The sequence below is a fragment of the Silene latifolia genome, chromosome X (assembly GCF_048544455.1).
Source record: "Silene latifolia isolate original U9 population chromosome X, ASM4854445v1, whole genome shotgun sequence".
Taxonomy (NCBI): Eukaryota; Viridiplantae; Streptophyta; class Magnoliopsida; order Caryophyllales; family Caryophyllaceae; genus Silene; species Silene latifolia.
The window spans coordinates 294,836,290-294,857,726 of record NC_133537.1 but is presented as its reverse complement, the minus strand read 5'-3'; the positions used below and the strand labels follow the sequence as shown (position 1 = coordinate 294,857,726).

Below are 21,437 nucleotides of genomic sequence, written 5' to 3'. Positions count from 1 at the left end.
TTCCTATGGCTGGCGAGCCTTTGTACGTACTCTAATGGACTTTGAACGACCCGTACAGACAGTCGACAGACTCTAAACTGTTCCCGACGACAGGTCCTTTACTCGTACCCTCGAGTCGCCTTGGCGTCGCCCTTCCCGACGGTAGGTCCTTGGCCCGAATCCTTTCGAGCCGCCTCGACGTCGCTCGGGTCTCCAGGTTGTAATCTTCGATTGATCTGAGGGCTCTACTTTGACTTTCGCCCTATCTAAGCCTCAGTCAAAGTGGGGGCTCTGTAGATACCCAGTATCTGCTGAGACTCCAACAAACACCCGATGATTATCGGACTATAACATGTTTTGGAATCGCGGCGTTTGATCGACTGTTTGTGTACAACTTTACGTCGGAAAACTTAAAACGATTTCGAAAACAAAACTTTTCAAAACATTTCAAAAATACCTGGAGTGTTTAATGCACGACGACGGGGTCGCAATGACACTAACTAGAGTCAAAACAGACACCGGACCAAAAACCGACTCAAAAATTCAAATCCCGACTCCAACAACGAGTCAAACCAAGTCAACCACCAAAAACAAAACATTTCAAACCTTCTACCTTAAGTTTTACCGGATTAATGAATGGTCAAGTACCAAACATGTGACTACAAAACCTAGGATAGAACAAATCATGATTGCGTTTGTTGTGAAAGTGACAAGACAACTCGAAGAACCGCGACGTGGCTCGCGCCTCTTTGAGCAGCCCAGGTGGCCACGTTGCTCAAAACTCACACAACCACTCATTCCCTATAAATACCCCTCAAATGCCCCCTATTTGAGACTTACGCGAGTGTCTGCCCCCTCTTTTCTCCCTTAAAATTCTCGACTCGACTTCTTAAGTCACAATCTGACGCGTGTTTACGACCTACCGATCGTAAATACAAGCCTTACACATTGTTTGGTACCGTCATCGTGCATTAAATCACTTGACCGACCACTTCGACCACTACACCGTCACTAATCTTAAAACACTCTTTTTACTTACCAAAACGGTTTTAAACCGAGTTTTTTCCGATCAAACGAGTTGTTACACTTACGTCGGTCACTCGCCATAACCAAACATGTAAGTATGAGGGTGTAAAAATCCTTCTTTTATCATGTTTTCATTTGTTTCATGACTATAACATGCTAAAACGTGCATAACATGAACCAAAACATGGGATAAACGAGCCAAAACTGATTTTTGGCCTGAGACAGAAGCCCCTTGGTTCGCCGGCTTGCCCGCGCCTAAATGGGGTGTCCAGGTCAGAGATCAACCGTGTTTGTTCTCGTCATTTCCCTTTAATTCATTTTCATATTTATAATCGGTTTTTACCATTTCAAATATTTTTCGAACCCTTTTCATTTCATTTTATTTGTTTTAGCCGTAAAACATTTTTCACCCTTGGTTCCTCATACCATGACGGTTAAATCCGTGTTTCGGTGATAATATTTGGTTAATGACATTTAAAAGGTATTTAAACCCTTTTATTTCATTTTTGGGAGGTATTTTAAGGCCTTTCATCATTTCTTTACATCTTTCAAAATAAACATATTAGTCACCAACACAAAGTCATCCTTGGTTCTAGATACCATGCCGGATTTTAACCCGGATACGATGACGAGTACCGACTAATTACATTCAAATGAACTTAAAACAATTAGTTCATAATTATTTTCAAAACTATTCATGTCAAGTTTGTCAAATCGAACCTGACACCGAATATTATCAAAATAATGATGATTATTCGAGTCTAATTCTTCAAATCAACAAATGCGGTCTAAACGACCCTTTCAAATCAAACCGGGTTCAAACACCCATTTTTCAACACGTTTTATAACGTTTTTTTTAAATGGTTAGAATACGGCATATAACCGTAGGTTAACCCGCGCCTCAAGCATGCCTTTTCTTTCTCATTTTCAGAATCAGGGGAGGCCCCTTTACACCGCCGGCTGGCTCGCGCCTCATATAGCCGTCTGGTATGTACGGCCCTTTCCAGCATTAGTCTAGGACGATCCCGACTCCGGTTAGCCCGGATATAGGACGGATCAGATGACTATTCAAAATCACATTTGCAAAACGCTTTACCAAGACAAATGGATCACGTTATGCACCATAAACCTAATACGGTAAATGGATGTTTAATTTCCGTCTTGCATGCAAATCAACCATAAATCCAACTCTACATCTTATACTTGATACTTGGATTAAATCAACCGACTTAGAAAGCTCTCACATGTTAGGTTTAAATTATTGGATGTGCATTCATGCATTTAAACCGTTTTATCAACTTTTGCATTCAATCAACCAAGATCGATCAGTAGAGGCCGCTACCACGGGCGGGATTGGGTGTCTGATTAAAGGGCTTCCCAATACGTACCTTCACCTCTTACTCAGAAACTTTGGATAGTGGACGACCTTATCCAGGGCGTACGAGAGTCATTCTAGAGATAGGATGCTAAAGAGGGACGATTCCTTATCTTTAGTACCTATGTCAAACCCTACTTTGTGCTTCGTTTGACCGAGGTATAAAGTGGATTCGAACGGGTTCCAAGCATCCCACAAATGCTTGGTGGCGACTCCGAACATCTCTAATCGTTTCGAGACCCTTACCGAGACGAAACCGACCGATCTAAAACGATCCGGTCGAAAGCATTTTTACGCCGCCGAGCGTGGCTTTCAAAAGACCGCTGCCATTGTCCACAGATCGAGCTGGGCATACGCAGGTGGGCCCACGTCCACACTCGGTACAACTTCCTTGACAAAAAAAACTTCTTTAAAACAGCTTTACTAGATTACAACACAACATATCACACGGATTAAATAGATAAGAACCTCATGAATATCATCCATACCTTTTCACGGAATAAACATATATCATGAATACACATACAAGTATAACTAGCCATGCCAGATCACCCAAACTATCACTTTTTAACATCATTCCATTAGGTTACCGTATCCAACATATATTACAGAACATTCAGATAACAACTTTATAATTATCACACCATACCACTTCTCGTGAGGTCAGAACCTCACACAAACATTTATATACATATTAGACCCGTAATGACATCCAACTAGTCAATCCTGATCACGTAAGTTACCACTTGATAAAGGTTACCTCTCGCCCGAGCTTAACTCATATGCCCCTCATAACACATTCTCCCATTCGCATAACCATCACCCCCTGCCAAATATAATCATACCGCTAATACTCAACTACTAACACCCGGCCGCCTCATATAACCACATCTTATACTTCCTCACAACCATACATATCAATCTGGTCTCTACAAAATCAACCTTTTTAGAATGGCTATCTTTCCTGCTTATCATCGCCCTTAACCGCTAGTGACACACCTCAACATTACCATCGTTCGTATATCAAACCTCTTACACTCATCTCTAAATATCACGGTTTCTTTCCCATTTTCGGTTAACATCCCATGAACATCAATTCCATCAATAAAATTTACCTGAACATTCATCCCAATTCTGTCTTTAATTGTATGGCCACCTAACTCCCCACGAAAAATCTCATATCGTGTCAATACTTTACCAACTTTTACTCCCCTTATTTCCTCGAATCTCATGGCTAACATGTTGTCCGGAAACTAATATATAACTATTAACTCACACTCTCTCATGATGCTATCACACATTTCCATGATTCCTTACTTTCATGTTCCTCAACTCTGGTCAACATTTTCTCAGCTTACTTTCATCCTTCTTTTCCCTTTACACTCAATAATACCACTTATTAGTTCATCTCCTTACTCCTTGTTCCTAACTCTCTGGTAAACCGGTTACCTTTTCGTTGCTCCAAAACTCAAATTCCATTACTTCATATCGGTACCTTCTCACTATTTCTTACAATGGGTCCTCTCTCATCATTCTACTCACTCACACTTGTCACCAATCCGTCCCAAAACTCATTTCTTACCGTTAATTGCCCAACGAAATCACACATTAGTTTCACCTCTTGATAATACAAATTCCCAAACTCACTCACTATCTGCAACTCCACGTCGCGACATGTCTCCATTAAGTTCACTATATACCACTCTTCTCCATCCCTCTACAACGACCTTTCATTACATATATTCTTAACCAACACAATTCCTAACCATCTCCCTCCATAATTCCTTACTCATCTCAAGTTGCTACTATCCACATCCTTCCTTTCAATCTTTTCATTCTCAAGTTCCTTAGACTTGCATCATCCCTTGCCCACATTTACTTACTTTTTCATTACTCAACACACCATCATATCACTCACCGCATCTCACAAAACATGCTCCATGCCTCAATAAGCTTATTAACCTCCCTTTTCTTTTCCTACTATCCATCACAGCCACATATAACTCATGTCCTCCCCACCGAACTTATACCCACCATAAGGTGCCACTTATTACATCATAAGATTGGGTAACTTACGCATCAAGACCAGCACATATGTAAAACAATACATAAAGAGGCAAAATAACACCTTTGAATTAAACATAATATGAAACGAAGTCAAAAGATAAGCATATGACCCAAAACAGGGCTCACTAGATCGAGTACAACCTACTCGATCGAGTAGGCGAAGGTCAGAAGCACGTAAAAAAATTATCTGGGCTACTCGATCGAGTAAGGGTTACTCGATCGAGTAACAAGGGGTGTACTCGATCAAGTGAGGGCCTTTCGATCGAGTACCCTACGCATTTCTCAGCACTGTCCAATTTTCGTAAAACGGTCATATCTCACTCGTTTCTTAGTCATTTTGGGCGTATGACCTATCGTTAGAATCGTAAAAGAACAAGCTATCACCTCCAATTGGAATCACATCAAAATCATATATAAATCTCAAGTTATAACAGTTTAAAGACAACCTCTCTATAATCGAACAACATAACTATTTGATTTTCTCTTTCAAACAACTTAAACATCAACAAAGTAAACAAAAGCGACTCGATACTTGTAAAACCACTATCCCTAACCACATGTTACTACCTACCAAAAGCCAAACAATAACATCTATCATGCTCATATAACATTCAACTTATCAATCATGTACTACCCGCATGCTTTAACTTTATAACTTTTCGTAACACAAAACATACTCATACATTACAAATCCTATTTCCATGTTACTAATACAACAATATTACAAATCCACTTCGTCACCTAAACATATTCATAATCACGAAATTCATATTCTCATGCAATTGCCACTTCATCTTTTCCAATCAATTCATCCATTTCAACCACATTCTTCATCTAACAAGTGCATATGATACAACAGTAGACAAGTATATGAACTTATTATACAACATTACGCAAACAAAATTATGTATAATCATATCACATCCCCTAATCACATGTTACTAGTATAGTCACATTGTAAATCATTCATCCTGCAACATCATTATTCATCACATATTATCATATATGAACTACTTCCTTCTTCCACCACATCATTCATCATTCTTATATACTTTTCCATCAATTCCAAATAAGATTGTAAACCAACTATCATGCAACATGCTTATTCACAAAACTTTATCATTTACCACATTCCCCATTCCACCACAATCATTTTCCAACATTTCTATACAACACCATCCAACATAAGCAATAGAACATTAGTAAGCACATAGCGATCCCATGACACCCCATAGTGACCGGTTTAAAGTTGTAAGGCGAGTTCGCGACTTTAGGACGTCTCCCAAGTCTTTGCATTAGCTCCTAACAACTCCTACCCGGGTTCATTTTATTTTGACTCTCTAGATTCATTGGGTTCATTAGTTATAGGTTCCAAAATCGTCGCTCTAATACCACTTTGTAACGCCCCTATACTCCAAATGCCTTACCAGGACCACTTAAGGCATGGAAGTGCTACCATCTCGGTTACCCGAGGCAATGTATATCAAATTGACCATAAAAGAACGTACTTTAATAAATAAGTTTAAGTGATTACATAACAAAACCAACTGTAAAGTAAAATACAATAGAAGTAACAAAAGTATAAAGACAACACAGCGGAAGACAACTATTAGACTCGTGGCAACTCCATCCCCAGCTAATCCCGCGCGCATCCATAGCATACCTGCTAGACAACTGCTCACCACCCCCGAATGGATCACCACAGTTTTTAAAACATTTAAACGGGGTCAATACTAATTACACAAAACCACACATCTGCAATAAAACAACATTACAAACAACTCAATCAGCACAACTACATCTCATCTCCACACACCTTACTACACACTGAAGTGTCTAGCCCTGCCAGAGTACCCATCGCAACAAGTACTCCTCGCCGCCAGTGGGGGACCGCAGCCGTTCCCATCTAAGCCCCGCTCATCTCATCCGAGCGATAAACCCATGTTCATTAATGTACACATCCCTTATGTCGCGGGTTCCACCGAAGGCGAATCAAGGGCGTGAAGCCACTCCCGCAAGTGACTCCACTCAGCCAGGGACGCACCCCGAAGATCACAGACAGTTACACAATCAATCAACATTATACTATCAACAATCACCAAAACCAATCCAATACCGATATGATATACAACAACAACAACAACAACAACAACCACAACAACAACAACAACAACATTATGTAACCAATACTGAGTAGGAAAACCCTACCTGGAACGCAATCACCAAGATCGTCACAATCAGCTAATTATAATCGTTCTTCACTAAATCACCTTCTATAAACACACAATCATACAATCACAATCTAACATCAACAATACTCCCCAAAACCCCCAAATTACCCAATTAGGGTTTCAACTAAAATCAATGAAACGATATAAAAACTATACTAGGATCTTACCTACAATGCGACGGTCTCAACGACGTAAAGAACTCAACGATCCGACGACTCTAGCCCTTAGGATTTGATAGCAATGTGAGAGAGGAGAGCTACGTAACCTTGTTTTCTCTTTTGTGAAACTTATACTGAAGTAAGAGTGAAAAAGAAATGCCGAAATATGTTTTTATAGCCTTCTCGCATTGCTATCAAAACCCGTCAAACAACCCGTAAAAACACACTTACTCGATCGAGTAAGTGACTTACTCGATCGAGTGCCCCTTACTCGATCAAGTGCCACACGTACTCGATCGAGTACCCATCAGGTCAGCTACTGTTTTGCATAAAAACATACTTACTCGACAGAGTAAGCCCCACTCGATAGAGTACCCTAAGACACAGAAAACCGTAGTATTACAGCCATTTTTCGAGGCCAGTCTCTGTCACCGCCTCGGGGAAAGACGGGATCTCCATGGACATCATCGTACCAGCTGGACCCGGGTACTCCAGCGTCTTGGGAAAAGCCGGGGGCTCAACGCATGCCACCTCGATTTCCTGCCAAGTCAAGTTCGTCATTTCCAAGCTTTACTCAAAAGAGTTCATCATTTCAAGCAGCCAAGAAAAAAGTATACTCACCACGATCGCCCAGTACGCCGGGCTCCTTCACACAAACTCCGAGTACTCGAGCTTAGGAAGGAAAATAGCGTCGCCACTCGCTCCCGCCAGGTCAGCTCTCCTCTCAACCTCCGAAGGCTCCCTAAACATTGTCCGTAAAGGGTCGATGAGAACCACAAAAATGTCACAGAGGCATTGTCAAGCCAACCGCTCACCCAGGTACCACACAGGTCTCATGGGCGTCGTTAGAAGCAGCTTATTCGAACTTCAAGGGCAAATAACGTCGGCTATGAAGGCTCGAGCGCCAGCGTAAGACTCCCAGGGTCTCGGCACCCACTAAAATGGATACCAGGGGTCATTCATGCGGTCGCTATTAATCAGAAAAGGCAAACAAAGATCAAAGCAAAGTAAAGTGCTTACAATGTCAAGCTGCACGACGTTGACACCCCTCCTGCAAGTGTCGTAGGAAGACCGTTAGCTCTTCTGCCGACACATGATCCAGTCTCTGACCACTAGGTACTCTCTCGCCACATCCGCGGCCCTCGTAGGAACAAAGCCGGGGAAGTACGAGTACAACCACGCCTGAAGAACAAATCACTCAAAATGATCATTCATTTCATTTTTAAATGATCTTTCATTTATAAAGCGATATATCATCTCTAAATAAATAAAATAAAAGAGAAATAAAGGAAGGTTCATACCTCCAAAATGAGACCTGGATCGACAGTGGCAGGAGAAGTCCCCTTCTCCATTACCTCAGGACGAACCATGGCCCTCATGTACCGTGTGAGGACCGCAAAGCTAGGAGTAACCCAGTCCAGACGACCCAGTCTACTCAAGTCAGCAAGGAAAGGAAGAAGCTTCGTCGACAGCCTCTCCCTCTTATCTCCAAAGTACATCAAAGACAGAAACCACCGGAGCCACATACAGGCTCGCTGCTCAGTTATACACGGTGGAGGAGGCATTATACCACCATCTGCAGTCATCTGCACCCTCGCCGGAACCTTACCTTCAAAGTAATCTTTGACGTAAGAACTCGGAACCTAGGTAGCACGGACACTTCTCCTAATCAGCCGTCCCGTGTCCGACACTGTGTCGAACACCAACACGCCTCGGACACACGTCGAAACGTGTCAGACACCTATAAAGTCGTGTCTAACTTTCTACATTTATTCAGGCACGTGTCTGACGCGTGTCCATGGTATTTGGGCATGTTTGAAGCATGTCCATAACATTTGGACATCATTTAGGGTGAATGATGTTCTTTAAACGACAAATGAGTTGTCGAAAGAGATTAATTAGAAGATGCGTTTGGATGGTAATGAAAATGAGTTATAATCAAGGGCAAGTTTTACCTTTACTTATTTAAATTGAATATCAAATACTTTTATAAAAGTAAAATCGAACATTTATAATTATAAAATATATATTTTATTAAATTTAAATAACGTGTCTCGTGTCCTAAATTTTATGGGATGTCGTGTCACGTGTCCATGTCGTGGCCGTGTCCGTGTCCGTTTTGGTGTTACCTAGCTCGGAACTAGGTCGGGTACCCTGGTCGCAGCGTTGGACAGGTTCCAGCCGATCAAACCCCTAGCCTCGGCTGAATCCACTCTCATGGCCGTCGCAGGCCACACTATCGGCTCCTCTCCATAAGGCAAGCCGGAGATCATGCCATAGTCCTCCAAAGTGACCCCGACCTCTTTAAAAGGCATATAGAAAGTCAAGGTCGTAGCCTAGAAGCAATCCAAGAAGGCTCTAATCAGGCATGTGTTGGCCCGAATCTTCTTCCTCTTGATCTCACGCCAGCCCCTCACCAAAGCTCTAAAGGCCCCACGCTCGATAATCGCCTTCTCCTCTTCCGACAACTTCTCAAAGGCATCCATCATGGTCGTATACCCAGAAAACGACCTCATATTCCTGGCCTCCTACATTTTCAAGGGATTTATTAGCTTCTAAGCTAAGTAAAGTAGATAAAATATAAAGAAATGACTCAATGCAAGGTCAAATAGAAAGCTCAACATGATCCTTGCCTTACGGAACGACAAGTGGCTCTCCGCTGCCCAAATGAGATGTCGACCATCCTATTTATCGGCCCACTGAGGCGCAGGCACAAGCTGACGCCCCCTCCTCCTCACGGTGACCCTCCTGGGCACCTCTTCCTCTTTCCCATCTCCTCCGCGACCTCCGTGTGAACCACCACAGCCGAAAGGGGATCGATATCCACCTCCATGGGGTCTCGCCCCGAAGTAGAAGGCACGTCCTCTGCAAGAAAAAAAAAAAAGAGCAAACCAAGGCATTTAGAGGTCGTTTCACCTGTTTTTTTTAAAGCTATTCTTTCACTATTATCTAGCGAGTCAACAAATGTAGTAAAGTCACGTTCCTACGTGCCTAAGGCAAGCCTAGTCATGGCCACGAGCCGAAATTTCGGCAGCATTTCGTTACTATAGCCTAAACCCATGCAAAAATGTCCCGGAAGACTTGTCACAAACCGAAATTCCGATATGATCCATTCCAAAACATCAAGTTTTATCAAAAACCGACTAGTATAAGGCCATTTTCGAGCCATTTGAAGCGGTATACTACAAGATCGTCTCATTTTGGTCTCATTTCATCGATACTCAATGAAAATTCAAAATGAATACATGGTGATACTCGTAGCATGTTCAATACGCATTTCTAATGTCAATTTCAAGGGACAAATTCATTTGGTACGAAACCCCCAATTTTTCAACAATTTGGGCAAAAAACCCTAATTTTCTACCTTTAATTCAAGCTACGAATGCAAGTTTAAAGCAAAGACGAGATGCATACCTGGATTAGTCATGATTTATGGCGAGTTTTGATCAAATTTTGATGAAATTTTGATGGGTTTTGGGTTTGTGTCGAAGAAGAAGAAGAAGAAGAAGAAGAAGAAGAAGAAGAAGAGTTTATGTTTGAATAAACATAGAACTCGCGCTTAGTTCTATTTTACTCGGGCATGGATGAGCTCGGAAGAAAACGCGACATTTGTTGCACCCCTTCCCAAGCCATATCCCAGCTGCGCCTATTCTCCAGCATGTTTCACAACAACTTTTGCTTTCAATTCGTTACAAATTCGTTATGGGTGGGCGCAGGCCCCATATTTTCCCACTTTTGGATATTTCCTCTAGTGCTTAAAGTATATTTACTCCGTATATTTCCTACGGGTGTATTTCTTCACCCAGTCAGTCTACATTTTCCCCAGCGGTTGCAACATTTTATTCCCCAGCGAGAGTTCATTGCCGCTATACAGCCCATATATTTCATGATCAAAGTACGAATTCGCTTGAGACAATGCAAGCAGATTATTTTTCGACGGTTCTCAGAAAGTCCCGCCTTCTACCAAATTGATTATTATCAGCAGTTCTCGGAAAGTCCTGCATTCCTATTAGCGCTTCTCAGAAAGTCTCGCCTTCTATAAAGTCAAGTTTCTTCAACGATTCTCAGAAAGTCCCGCCTTCTACCAAGTTGATTATTTTCAGCGGTTTCTCGGAAAGTCCCGCCTTCTACCCAATTTGATTATTTATCAGAGGTTCTCAGAAAGTCATGCCTTATTATTCTCCAGCAGCACTCGAAAAGTCCTGCCTTCTATGAAGATTAATTATTTTTTCCCGGCGGTTCTCAGAAAGTCTTGCCCTTCTACTCGACGGTTCTCAGAAAGCCCTGCCCTCGTCTCCGGCAGTTCTCAAAAAGTCTTGCCCTTCTATTCGGTGGTTCTCAAAAAGTTCTGCCTCTGTCCCAACGGTTTTGTTCTAAACGTTATGCTGTCGACACTAGATGTTTCGTCCCTATGAAGGTCCAGGTATGGTTTCTTCTTATGGCTGACGAGCTTCCTTACGTAGTCTAATGGACTTTAAACGACCCTCCTCGATAGTCGACAGACTCTAAAATGTTCCCAACGACAGGTCCTTGGCTCAAACCTCTTGAGCCGCCTTCGCGTCGCCATAGTCTTCAGGTTGTAATCTTATTTTAGACAGGCTGTTTTCCCGTCTGAAATAAGATGGATAAAATGTTGCCATTTTTAAAGAAAATGTTACCATTTAATGACAAAATGTTATTATTAGAGGTGTCACTTTTTACCCTGAAAATGATGTGAAAAATAATGGTAACATGTTATCAGAAAATAACAACATTTTATAGTAAAATGACAGCATTTTGTCCGCCTTATTTCAGACGGAAAATAGCCGTTTAAGCAAGACGCGCTGTTTTATTTTACACTTTTTGGTGACGAGATTAACATTTTCTAATTCTTTGCTAGTAGACGTAGTAAGTACGGAGGGAGAGAGAATCAGAGAAGTCGTCTTCAAATTAGCCACACTAGATTTTCTCTAATTCTTCTCGCAAACCTCACACCAAGTCCATCCATGGCCAACAGCAATCTTCCTCGCAGAATCATCAAGGTAAATCCTTTCCCCCATTTCTCTGATTTCTATCTCTCATTCTTTCACCTTTATCCGATTTCACTTTTATTCGATTCCCTTCCTCTTCAATCAAATCAAAAGCATTTTTTAGGGTTTCATTTTTGTGTCTTGATTTGATTTATTATCGCAGGAAACTCAGCGCCTTTTGAGCGAGCCAGGTTCGTCATTCATCCGTTCTATTTGATTGTATATGTTTTTCGAAAATCCTCGTATTGCTAGCAGAATCAGTATAATTTGCGGTTTTTTTTTCTTTTGATCTAAGGCGTACAACTTTAATTTCTTTGATAAGCGTTAATATGCATCGATCTTCATAATTGTTCGAATTTTTTTTGTTGTGAATGTAGCTCCGGGGATAAGTGCATCTCCCTCAGAGGAAAATATGCGTTACTTTAATGTAATGATCCTTGGCCCATCTCAATCTCCTTATGAAGGTATTGTTTTTATCGGATTTTATAGACGTACGCCTGTGTAATTTTTCGTATTTGCTAAATCCAACACGCTAATTTATTACATCCTACACATTTTATATTCTTTTTCCGCTACTACCCTTCACCTTAAAAAATGCAAAATAATTAAAAAAAATAAAAAAATCCCCAAATCCCTACTATTCCAGCAGCCCCGACAACCCCCTGCCCACCCTCCCCTTCCCCATCCCATAGCGCCGACCATCTCCAACCCCGCGCCATCGACCCCATGCCGCCGTCAATTCAACCTCTTCGCCGCTCATTACCACGAATGCCGTTGATTCATCCCGCTCATAACCCGTGAACGCCGTCGACCCAATCCCTTCACCGGCACGGTTAACCCAACTGTTCACCGTCGCCGACCCAACCCTTTTACCGTCGCCGCCGACCCTCCACCTTCGCTGTCGCCGGTTGTCTGGTGGGGCGGCTGGAGGGACGACGTCCTTTGTAAATTCAAGTTTCGGCCTTGAGATGGCAGGGCATTCTCTCTTTTAGGGTTTTTAGGAGGTAAGAAATGAAAGGGGCAAACTCGGAATTAGACGGAAAAATGTGTAGGATTTAGTAATATTGTATTGTATGCGGGATTTAGCATATCCCTAATTTTTTAAGCTGTTATATGTATGTCCGTGTTTGAATTGTGATATGTACCCTCGATTGATCAATAAGTAATCTAAATACTCGAATTTGCTTTTATTATGTGTTATGTTTAGAGACTTTTGATTGATTGGATTCAGCAACCTAATCCTTATGTATTCATCAATAAATATCTTTTCATGACAAATTTAGCTGTTAGAAACCCAAATCACGATACAATAACAACATTAGAGCCTTGATCTCAAATGTTCGGGGTCGGCTGACTTGAATCATCCTTTAAATTTGTCATAGACCGGTTGTGAACCCGAATCACGGTACTTAGAGTAATTTAGAAACTATTCATTAAATTGATGGGGTATATTAGACGGTTTTTTTTTTTTGGAAAGCTAAAAAAAGGTGTTTTTTAAACATTAGTCATGCAGACCAATCATCTTATATATATATATATATATATATATATATATATATATATATATATATATATATATATATATATATACTAGTATTGTCTTAGGCTTACGTCCGGCTACCTCTACTTACCATTAAATTTTTTTTTTTCATTAAATAAAATTACTTAAAGTTGCATAACTCATAAATTTATCATTAATATATTTTTATAACATATCCTAAAATTATGATGAAATCAATTTTAAGACAAATTCACTACTCCCGCTATTAATATTTTACTCTTATTAATGAAACAATAGTAATAACATTTCACAACTTGCCCGTAATCATTGTTACTTTCACTACTCCCGCCGTAATTATTGTTACTGTCACTACTGCCGCATTAATATTGATAATTTTACTACTCCCGCCGTAATTATTGTTACTTTCACTATTGCCGCATTAATATTGATTATTTCACTACTCGCGTTGTTTCTACCACTCTCCCTAATCTCGTTGATAATATTGTTACTTTTACTATTCAAATGAGTGATTACTATTATATAAATATATCCAATGTTACTACAATTCTTTTCTTTACTGACGAAATTACTTTTACTACTTAGACATGCAATTTTAAGAGGATTATATATTTATATAAATATATTACATATATGCATTAAATCAAATCGAAAGAATTATGCAATATTATATATTATGGTATCTAACTTGAATTATTTATAACCTACTTATTATATTTTTGTATGTTAAATAATTAACATCTCTATACATCTAATAAACTATAAAGTTTAATAAAATTGTATAGATTTTAAATTTAATATATAATTTTATTCTATACATCTAATAAACTATAAAGTTTAATAAAATTGCATAGATATTTAGGAAATTGACCATCTTCTAGTCTTCTATAAATATTTAGGAAAATTACCAGGCATCTTCTTTCTTTTATTCTCCTTGAAATTGACCATCTTAATTAATTATTTTATTTTAAGGAAATTGACCATGTTTAGAAAAATTACCAAGCTTCTATATAATTTAATTTTAACCCAAATTATATAATATTTGCATTAAGATCCCTTAATCGGGTCCATCACACGGTGCTATTGATTTTAAACTACTCCCTCCTTTTATTTTAACTCTCCCTCTTTCCTTTTTCATCTATTCATATAACTCTCCCCCTTTTCTTATTTAGTAAAATTTTATACTTATTTTAATCACCTTACCCACAACAATACCCCCACAATACTCATACTTTATCTTATTTTAATCACCTTACTCCACAACAATACTTATTTTAATCATCTTACCCCACAATAATACCTTCCCTCTCTCCAATTACTTTACACCACCACAATACTTTACAATAAAATAATTCTCCCCTTAATTTGTGTGCCCTTTTGAAAGGGGAGAGTTAAAATGAATAGGAGGGAGTATATAGTATAATTAATTTGTATAACTTTCTTTATTTACATTTTACATTAAAGTCCCTTGGTTTCTGGTTTTAATATATATATATATATATATATATATATACATATATATATATATATACATATATATATATATATATATATATATATAAAACTGGGTTGAAACGCTGTGGATGCGCCACGTGGCTTTTCAACCTTAATTACCATCATTAATTATAGCTGATCATTAAATACGAACGTAATAAATGCAGCATAAATTTCAGCAAAGTATTAATTATAATTTAATAATTGTTATTATAAAATTACATCAAATAATTACGGTGGTTTGATTCTAAATTTATTAAAAAAATATTTTGACAAAAATTCTAAAATGTAAATCATTGCGCTTATTGTGAAAAATACTTTCAATAGAGTATAATTTTTATTATACTTATTGAAATATTTTGATATGCATACAATGCTTTACATTTACGTAAAAAATATTTTGAGAAAATTATAAAACCTAGACCATTAAATCCATTAAAAATATATTTGGAAGAATCATTGTATTTATTACAAACAAAACTTAAAGCTAACTACTAAAAGATAAGTTTTTATAGTGTGGAAATGAAAAAAATTATATTGCCACAAAATACACATGAGATTTTGAGAGGGTTTAAATAATGTGATAACGAGTATGTATGTACATAGTGATCACGAGTGCATTTGAATAATCAAAACAAAAGTAACGATTATTAAGTACAATAGTGTTATAAACGATATGAAAAAGTAGAAAACATATTGCATTTTTCTTTAATAGTTTCAAATTAAATATGTATACGTCAAGTATAAAATGACATTGATTATGGCTAACTATATATTAATTTTAGTTAAACATTTTAAATGTTACTCCGTATTTTTTAAATATTTTGAAAAACCTAAAAAAAAAGTATTTGAGAATGTTTAACCTATTTTATTTATAGGTAAAATCTTAAACATCATTACATATACTCCGTAATGTTTCAAAAAAAAGTGCAAATTTCTTATAGATATGTTTGACACATAGCACATGCAAGGCACAACCAAAATATTCGAATAAGTTTAGTTTGGACCTGATATGTTTGATCCATAAATTGAAAAATGCCTAAAATTATATTCACATTATTTTGAACATATATTAACTAATTTGGAGCATAAATCTAATTTAAGAATTCAATGTTGATTGTTATATTATTCGAATATATTTTATTTTAATTAATATGATATTTGATTAGTTACAAAATTATTTATAAAACGTTGATCATGCATAACTAATTATCACTTAAGAGTTACTCCGTATAATTAAAATTGTATGTATTTATTTTAATACATTGAAGTTAAACCTAAACAAAAAATAATATTTGAGAAAGTTTAATTTATTTTATTTATAAATAAAAATATTAAATGTCATATATGAATTATATTATTTTATTTCAATTATAATAATAAAAGTTTCAAACAGGCCGCGCGAAGCGCGGGATACTACCTAGTGGTACTTGATTTCTGCATACAGTTAGTTGTTAAATCTGAATGAAGAGACATTCGCTTGTAGTTTTTGTTTGGAAGTTGAGATTGTGTGTGGTGGATTTCTATGAACAATCTGAGATGCCTTTATTGGAGGTAGATTAGCCAGTTAGGTGAGTGTTATTTATGGATACACCTCAAACAGAATTGAACAACAGTTCTAGTTTTTTTATTCTTAGTGAGTGCATATTTTTAGTAGCATGAAATCACATATGTTCTATTGTACTCTATTCTGAAGTGACGTTTAATTGTTGCCAAACTCGTCAAGGCCTCAAGGGTACATGGAAAATAAAGTTGTTTGAAACTGTGGAAAAGGTTACGTACATCTGGCCTTGCTTAGTCGAGAGCGTCTCTAGATGCATTGGGGCCATATTCTTGGTGTGCATCTAAGAATTCCTTGCCTTCAATTTTCGATTATACCAATTAGCTTCCGGTCACTTCCCAATTATTTAGATTGCTCAGGTTACTGTTTAGTGTGTTTACCTGTTTGAAGGTCTGATGTAAAATAAGTACGAATTGAATCTGAACAGTACGTTGTTCGTTAATATTGTCGCAGCGGAATTAAAGTGTTTATTTTTGGTTTTTGTATGATATTTGAACGAAAATTTAAAGGATATGACGTGATCACTCTCTCCTCCCTCGCAAGGAACTCGATTGTAACACACCTCGCAAGGATTGACTCACACTCAAATCTCTCCCTCGCAAGAATAAGTACACAACAAGAAAAACTTGTATTAATTCTGAAACTCCGATGATTAAAACTCAATACAATGACCCTTATTTATACTAAAGGAAACCGACCTAGCTCTCCTTAAACTGACCGAATTTCCTTTCCTAAACTCGACTAAGACAACTTATAGAAACTGACTCTATGATGGCAAAATTGCCTTATTACAAACTTGCTAAGATTAGGAAATAAACAACTAGGAAATAAACACAACTACCTAAAGTTTACTTGCTAGAATAAGGAAATCTAAATTTAGGAAACTAAGAATTGTAGAGCAATTTCTCTTAAACTGACTCAACCGACTTCAGCCCTTGATCTCGTGTAACAGCCGACTTGAACAGTTTTGGAAACTGTTTAGACTAAACCGACTCCAGCTTGTTCCCATTGTTTTTCCAAGTTATCATATTCACTTGAATATTTATCATTTTCACTTGAATTGAGCACATTTCGAATCCTTCAAAATATTTAGGACACATTTCGACTTTATTTTCGTTATACTCTAATGCTCCCGCATCAAGGTCACTGTTAGTTCTTGTCGAGGAATCAGGAATAGGGATTTGGGATATACGGAGTAACATTCTACTAGAATTCACATCCTATAATTGAAAGTCTTTCGATATAGAACTGTGTTAAAGTTACTCTTTCAGTCTTTCCTTTTAACAGTAAGTTCTCTTTAAGAGCCTAGGTTGTATTGGGCTGTCCCATAATTGAAAGCTTCAGCTATAAAACTTTGCCAGAGTCACTCGTTCCTTACAAATTACAATAATATTAATGCATAGTAAGTTTCCTGTAAGAATCTAGGCTTGGTTCGTCCACATGATGTTTAACTTTTTGGCTCATTCTCTGAATGACTGACTCACTTTCTTGTGATGTGCAGGAGGAGTTTTCAAGTTGGAATTATTTTTGCCCGAGGAGTATCCAATGGCTGCTCCTAAGGTTAACTGAACCCTACACACATTATTTATTATTTGTTTGGACATTCCTGCATGATGATTGTATTATTCTCAATTCACAAGTTTACGACGTATATTAATTCCCTGATTCCCTTAACCTTTTGAATATGATGGATTTGTAGCGCTATATCCTTGTTGGCCTATGTTATGAGGGTCTCAATCAAGAAAGTGCAGCTTCTGTGTCATGAGGCAAACAAGCATATTACCTCATGTTGCAATTTATTGGGTTGGAATATGATTTGATGGAGGGTTCTAGAAGCCAAAGAAGTTTTGCACGTATTTATGAAAGCCTTTCTTAGATTCCTTTTTGTACTTTACATGTACTATACTTCTATATCCCATTATTGTTCCCGATCAATGATGCACCATTCTACAGACAACTGCAGTTACCAATAAGTTTTTCGTTGCTGTCAACAGTAACCAGGGGGAGTTAGCACAGGCTGCCACCCCCTCTAATCTGTGAATAATATTAAAGCTTTAAGTAATATCCTTCGTTTTGTTTCTGAGGTACTCTACTGCATTGCTAGTGAACACGCGCGCGCGCGCACAAACACGCCACAAAAAAATTCAATCTATGTCCCCTCACCCCCACCCACAACTTCATAGTATTTGGCTCTGCCATTGGCTGTCGATGATGTATTGAGGTAACATGAGGGGAACTAAACATTGATGAGATGTGGCCCAGAATGGGTACAGAGAAGGCTGGTTAAAGGGATATAGGGAAACTGGAAGCCAAGAGTGGCAAAGGATATTCATTTTTATCTGGAAGTCTCACTTGAAACATACACACCGCATTAGTTCATGTAATCTCATATTTTGTTTATTGTGGTTATACAAGGTGTTACACTGTTAGTAGAGCTACAATGTAAATTGAGAATTCTTCCTTAAGATTTTAGTGGTATATAGACTGCAACACAAGAAAGCTTAGCAAATGCGTTTTCAACTACATCCTACATTCATATCGAAGTCTGGCATACCGAAGATGCAATTACTTTTATATTGATTTGTGGCAGTCATGTCGCACTATGAATGCAAGTTTGACTGTCTGCATGAAATCTAATGTTTGGTTGGATCATATTAATCCTCACCTCTTGGTGTTATTTCACATCTATCAGCTTCTGATTGGGACTGGCTTGGATTTGCCTAAAGAAAATAATACAGGATTCATTTCTTTTGTGCATTGATATTGTTATTTTGTGGAAATGATGTGATGAGCTGTTCTAAAAGTATATAAGTTTTTGAGTTTATTTACGGATGCCGAGGGATGGGTAACTGAGTTATTAATTCTCACCAACAGCTAGGTGAAGAGGTAACTGATTTAGTTTGGATGTATGTATCTCAGTTCAACCTGTTAGTTAATGTAAATAATGGTAGATAGCCTATAGCGGTTACTTATTTTTGCTGGCACACTATCCAAAATAGGAACTAGAATCATGTTGATGTACAAAAGATCTAATTTGAATTTGATCTCATACGTGCGCCATTAGATGAAGATTTGTCTCAAATACGCAGATAGCTTTGCTCCCATTTCCAATTTAAATTACCTAACCAAAGGTGAAAAATGTGTATTGAAGTGGGAAATAAATTATGTTTGTTTTACAATCTTGCACAGTATAACTATGGCACTCTTTACAGCTTGCTGCATATTTAATATATATCTTGCTTATTACAGGTTCGCTTTCTCACGAAAATTTATCATCCCAATATTGACAAGGTAAAGTGGGATCTTTCTGATAAATGTTTTTTTAGCCGACACCCTTAAGGTTTTTGCCTCTAATAGAAAATGGTTATCTTGGCAGCTTGGACGCATATGCCTGGATATACTGAAAGATAAATGGAGCCCTGCTCTCCAGATACGAACTGTACTCTTGAGGTAATGGAGTACGGCAACACTTTGCCAGGCTGTCATTTACTCCTTTCTTTTTCTACTTCTATGGAGTCACCATTTGAAGTTCAGATGAATGATATCCTTCCTTGTATCCCAGAAATACTCGTCGCTGAAATTTGTTGGCCGATTTTTCCATAGCAGTGGTTTTTATTCAAGTACTACTGTGCTTTTTGGTTGTCTTCATGTAGTTTTGATGGTTCTTCTTGTCTGTTTGTGTTATACTCCCTCCCGTCCATTACATTGTCTCAGTTTGTCATGGTCAACCATTGTAAACTTTGACCATTATATCTCCCAAGTATTTGTATAGGTACAAGGTAAAATTTGTAATATTGGATTTGTTAAACCAATGGTTGTCTGATCCATAGTACGCATATGCAATACACACTTTTTACACTATATAGTATGGACATTCTAAACCAAGAATAATAATACGTCGTAATACGGATACGAAATACAGGGGAATCAGTTCACAATTCGCTGGGACTTGAGGGAACCGATAACCCAGGTTAAAACAAACTGTTTTCATGTTATCATGTTTAAGATATTGTTACTTTTGTATAATGGGAGAAAATGGGATGGGGGTGCTATCAATTACCAAGAAGTTGTTTCATGTGGATTTTTATTTTTATTTTGGGCTATTGTCATAATTGGCTTTCTGTCAAATATGATGCTTTTGTACATTGTTACAGTAGTTGATTACCTTGGTTTGCTTCTTATCTCTGATTTCAGTATTCAAGCCTTACTAAGTGCTCCAAATCCTGACGACCCTCTATCGGAGAATGTTGCTAAGCACTGGAAAACAGATGAGGCAGAAGCTGTTGAAACTGGTTAGTTACTTTATAAATCATTCCCTCTCTCTCTGTCGCACCCCCTAAAACCCGCCTTTTAAAAAAACGAATAGGAAACACAGTTAAACTGTAAGAACAAAACCATTATTTCTTGCTTTTTGCTCAATATGCTCCCTATATTGACTGTTATTTTCTTTTCTGTAAAATCTGCAGCAAAAGAATGGACTCGGTTATATGCGAGCGGGGTGTGATCCATGGGGAAAACCACAACCCTGTGCAAATAACAATTGTGTAATGTTTATCAACTGTTAATTCTGGAATTGACCTTCGGGGTAAGAAATTGAATCTAAAGCGATAATCTAAGATATTATGATCAATTTGTGAGTATGAGATGGATTCAGCATCTTGTTGTCACTTTCACTGTTCTTTACATGTCATAGACTATCTATGAAACCATATAATTCTAGTGAATGAGTTCTTATTTGCGTCTATTCATAGTATATCTCGTGTATATGTTCATGTTTAAGGATATGCCTTTCTGTGCACTCTTGAGGATTTCATAGGTGGCTACGATATCAATTAGTTGTTTCATGGAGTGTGGTTTTTGTTTAGTTTGCAAATAGATTAGATTCCCCTGAACTGCCTGGTCCTTCTACCACCACCTCCCACAATTTCTTGTAAGAGAGGTCTTTATAAGACCATTGTCTTCATAATCAAAGTGATCCATAATATATATTTTTAATAAACTTGTAGGGCTAACATTGG

General features: G+C 37.9%; 1 protein-coding gene across 1 annotated transcript; it reads left to right on the top strand.

Moving 5' to 3' along the window:
- Positions 1-11,708: 11,708 nt before the first annotated feature.
- Positions 11,709-21,163, top strand: LOC141617024 (ubiquitin-conjugating enzyme E2 36). The gene is made up of 8 exons (XM_074434193.1): positions 11,709-11,857; positions 12,009-12,036; positions 12,223-12,309; positions 17,921-17,979; positions 19,669-19,710; positions 19,796-19,869; positions 20,614-20,711; positions 20,886-21,163. Exons 1-8 carry the CDS (start codon positions 11,822-11,824, stop codon positions 20,921-20,923), a joined length of 462 nt encoding a protein of 153 aa, XP_074290294.1. The 5' UTR covers positions 11,709-11,821; the 3' UTR covers positions 20,924-21,163.
- The last annotated feature ends 274 nt before the right edge of the window (positions 21,164-21,437 follow it).

Excerpts from the sequence above, each read along its gene's own strand:
- LOC141617024 (XM_074434193.1), top strand. The coding sequence starts at position 11,822 with ATGGCCAACAGCAATCTTCCTCGCAGAATCATCAAG. Across the intron at positions 11,858-12,008 it reads TTCCTCGCAGAATCATCAAG|GAAACTCAGCGCCTTTTGAG; the intron begins GTAAATCCTTTC and ends TTATTATCGCAG. Across the intron at positions 20,712-20,885 it reads GGCAGAAGCTGTTGAAACTG|CAAAAGAATGGACTCGGTTA; the intron begins GTTAGTTACTTT and ends TAAAATCTGCAG.